The 3,232-nt window shown below is 48.0% G+C and overlaps 1 protein-coding gene across 1 annotated transcript; it reads right to left on the minus strand.

The window, feature by feature from the left end:
• Positions 1-883: 883 nt before the first annotated feature.
• LOC125520530 lies at positions 884-1,889 on the minus strand. Its single transcript, XM_048685484.1, has 3 exons — positions 1,673-1,889; positions 1,474-1,523; positions 884-1,374 (listed from the first exon to the last, which is right to left on the minus strand). Exons 1-3 carry the CDS (start codon positions 1,758-1,760, stop codon positions 1,084-1,086), a joined length of 429 nt encoding a protein of 142 aa, XP_048541441.1. The 5' UTR covers positions 1,761-1,889; the 3' UTR covers positions 884-1,083.
• Between the last annotated feature and the right edge of the window lie 1,343 nt (positions 1,890-3,232).

The raw sequence follows: 3,232 nt of genomic DNA on the forward strand, positions 1-3,232 counted from the left end.
TGGCTCGTGAGTTAGCACAATGTTCCTTTAGAGAATATGCTTCTATGTTTTGGGATTCAGTCATCCCTGACTTTATTTCTCACTCTTATGTAAACGATCTCGCTATTATTTGAGGAATAAAGTCAATTATGTTTAAAAAAATCCAGACTAGCAATTCATAGAGGCATTAATTCATACATGGTGCCTATATATCTTACGATTGTTTCTTTTTTTTCTTTGGATGGTTTCAAGTACTTTCGAGGCTATATCATTTCTGGATCCTCAAAATGTATGTGATATATTCATTTTTCGAGATATATTTACATCTTGTTATGTGGAAATTATCTTAGAAGTAGTAATGTCTTTCATCTGCCACTTATGTGTGCACAAAGATGTGGTTTAGCTTTTCGGAAATTCTGCTAAAAAACAGAACAATACTTGGAGCTTCAAACCAATTGACCTCGTTGGGTTTCCTCAAAAAATAGTGAGCATATCTGTTCACCTCGACGGCGCCGGGCAAAGTAGCCTCCTGCCGCCTCCTACCGAAGTCAATGTAGGAGACCGGCGGGCGGCGGGGTGCCACCGTGTTGTGGCGGGGAGAGTCTCCCTGGCCAGCCTCCACTGAATCCACCTCAATTTTGACACACGTTGGCTGCTATGTATAGTTCCTTGTGAATGTGGAGGTGGAATTTCATGCTGAGGGAATAAACTGAGATCGATCAATTCAAATTGGACAAATTTCAGAGTCTCATTCATACCTACCTTTATCCATCTCAACCGCTAATCGTGTTTTTTTTCTATCTCGTGCATTATTTAGAACGAGGGAATATTCAAATCCATCAGAAAATGTTAGTGTGTCAGTTCATGAATTCTTCCATTTCGTTGCTGAGAATGATTTCTGTTAGGAAATTAAAAGCTGCCAACATAAGCTTCACCCTTTCTAAAGTAAAAGCACTGATATTACTATTATGCCACAGGAGAAACACAACGTCACTAAACACCTATATCTAACAAGAAGGAAGGCCATATCTGACAAATAGAATGGCCAGCCAAAAGAAAAAGAAAAAAGGCAAGGGAAACAAGCTAGCTATACCCTACCCACTCCTAGTTGTTCTTGGGCGGGTGGTTCCGTGGTCTACGGTAATCAGCGGTGAAGGGTATGTGGCCATCGAAGTAAGCCCCTGGATGAAGTTTCCTGCTCCTAAAATAACAGTCCATACTCAGATCCTTCCCTCCTCCATGCCCACATTGTCCAACAGAATGTTTTGCAGCTGAGCTTGCCGTGCTTCTATCATCCGTCTTCTCCATGGCTGCATCTCCAAGAACCATCTCTCCTCTTGTCAGTGCATTGCTTCTGCTTCCCTCGTCTGTGATGGTTTTGTCGACAGTGGGCTCCTGCATATCAAGACTAACTTTAGTTATACATTATCCCCGGCGGATAGTGCATTTCATCGAAACACCTATAAGTTTTTGACAACCCCTTGCAGTACTTACCTGCAGCCTGGTTTCCGGTCCTCTCACGCTGTCGGTTGCCGTCAGCAACTCTGAGAACAAAGAGTAAGCATGTCAGAGTTTTGTTCAAAATCATAAATGATCATGCCTGTGCCAGTGTGAACTATAAGAAAGAAAAGAGCAGTCGGATGAAAGGCCTTATATAGCTCTAGCATGAACACTCAGAAGCACCGGTGTATACCTCTGTGCGCAATGGCGACGAAGGGCTCAAGGGTGGCCCATAGGACGGCCACCCCAAGCAAGAAGCTTGCACAGCTCAACGGCTGCATAACTAACCGTGGCCCTGTTCGTCGAGTATGTCGGTCGTGTAACTAACGAACAGGAAAGGGAAGGAGAGAAGCAGGACGCTGAGAGGGTGGATTTATAGGGACATTCGACACCTCATTGGTCAAAGCCCGACCTTGTGGCACGTATCTCCTGCGCGTGGAATGCCGCATCTGTACTTGCAGGCCATATAGTAGTCTGATCCCTCGGCATTTTCTTATTGGCTTGAGTATATTCACGTCCTTGGAAGTGCTCAAAGCTTGTCCCTTGCCGTTTGGCAAGCAGTAGTTTCCGATGATCTCTTGTGAACTGTGAATTAAAACTGCTCCAAGGATCTGCCATTGCTTACGGCTGAAGATTTTGGGTGCATTGGGCATTCTGCCCATGGATGCATGCAACGAGCAAAGTGTAGTGGCCAACTAGAAAGGATTTCGGTGACCAAGGCCAGAACCTAGGGCTTCGACCTCACCTCCATTTGATCTATAGTAATGGTTCCCGTGTTCTCCCAACACGTACCTTCAAACCATATTTACGCATCAGAGTCCCAGACGATGACCAAAAACAACCGGTGGCGAGCGTGAATCAGACGGCCGCGCATGGAAGATCACACGCACCAGTGTTACACCACCGCCGTTGTCGGTGCCATTGAATTTCAGGAGCTTAGGAGTGAACGCTCGTCGTCGGCAAAACCGTTCGCAGTCGGTTGAATTTGGTCAGTTTTCAGAGGTGGATTAGACTTTCGAGCGTCAACTGTTGCAGTTGGTTGGGTTTGGCCGGTACATTGATTCGGCTTTCGAGCGTCGACTGACTTGACGGTTCCTCTTTTCAGCTGCTGGCCATTGCCGATGGCTCTTAAAGCACGAGCAAGATGCCGAATGAGAGCTTCGGTACTGCTGCTTTGGGGAACAGGCGCTGGGCCCGGAATGCGTTCTTGGAGACAGTCAACTCGGTCTCCTGGGGCTTCAAGCTGTACCAGATGCGCCCGTGTGCGTCCTCACGATTCACACTTGGCCGAGAGGTTCATGGAACTGAATTTCTTCCGTTCGCCTTTTCGCTGAACCTACCAAAAATATGTATAATCTCTCAGGCGAGACAGGTTTACTGTCCATTCTGCTGGAAGCTTTTGTGGAGAAGCAGCAGTCAGGCGACTTCGGAACGCACTCGTACGCCAGCAGCAAAAGGCAGCTCTTGCGTTTACCGTGTGAGCTGCTAGCACGTGCAACGCCGCGTCGGGCTCCGGCGACGGCATCATTTGCGCGCACTGGGAGTGGCCGGAGCACGAGGGCGCGACCTCCTAGCCGAGTGGGCGGGCGGGCCCGTCGCTTCTCGCTTCTCGGCGCGTCCCTGGTCCTGGACGGAGGCAGCAGCGACACATTGTCTTCCTTGCAGGGGCAGCAAAGCGGCTCGAACCCAGAGCTCATGTAGTACCAGCGAGCACTCTACCTTTTCACAACTTCCGTGGATTAACTTTTCCATC

The sequence above is a fragment of the Triticum urartu genome, chromosome 7 (genome assembly GCF_003073215.2).
Source record: "Triticum urartu cultivar G1812 chromosome 7, Tu2.1, whole genome shotgun sequence".
NCBI classification, from domain to species: Eukaryota; Viridiplantae; Streptophyta; class Magnoliopsida; order Poales; family Poaceae; genus Triticum; species Triticum urartu.

What these genes read in the sequence shown, in the direction of transcription:
- LOC125520530 (XM_048685484.1), bottom strand. Translation starts at nt 1,760, where the DNA reads ATGCAGCCGTTGAGCTGTGCAAGCTTCTTGCTTGGGGTGGCCGTCCTA. An exon ending in CGTCGCCATTGCGCACAGAG is followed by an intron (nt 1,524 to 1,672) that starts GTATACACCGGT and finishes CTTTGTTCTCAG; the next exon opens with AGTTGCTGACGGCAACCGAC. An exon ending in GACCGGAAACCAGGCTGCAG is followed by an intron (nt 1,375 to 1,473) that starts GTAAGTACTGCA and finishes CTTGATATGCAG; the next exon opens with GAGCCCACTGTCGACAAAAC.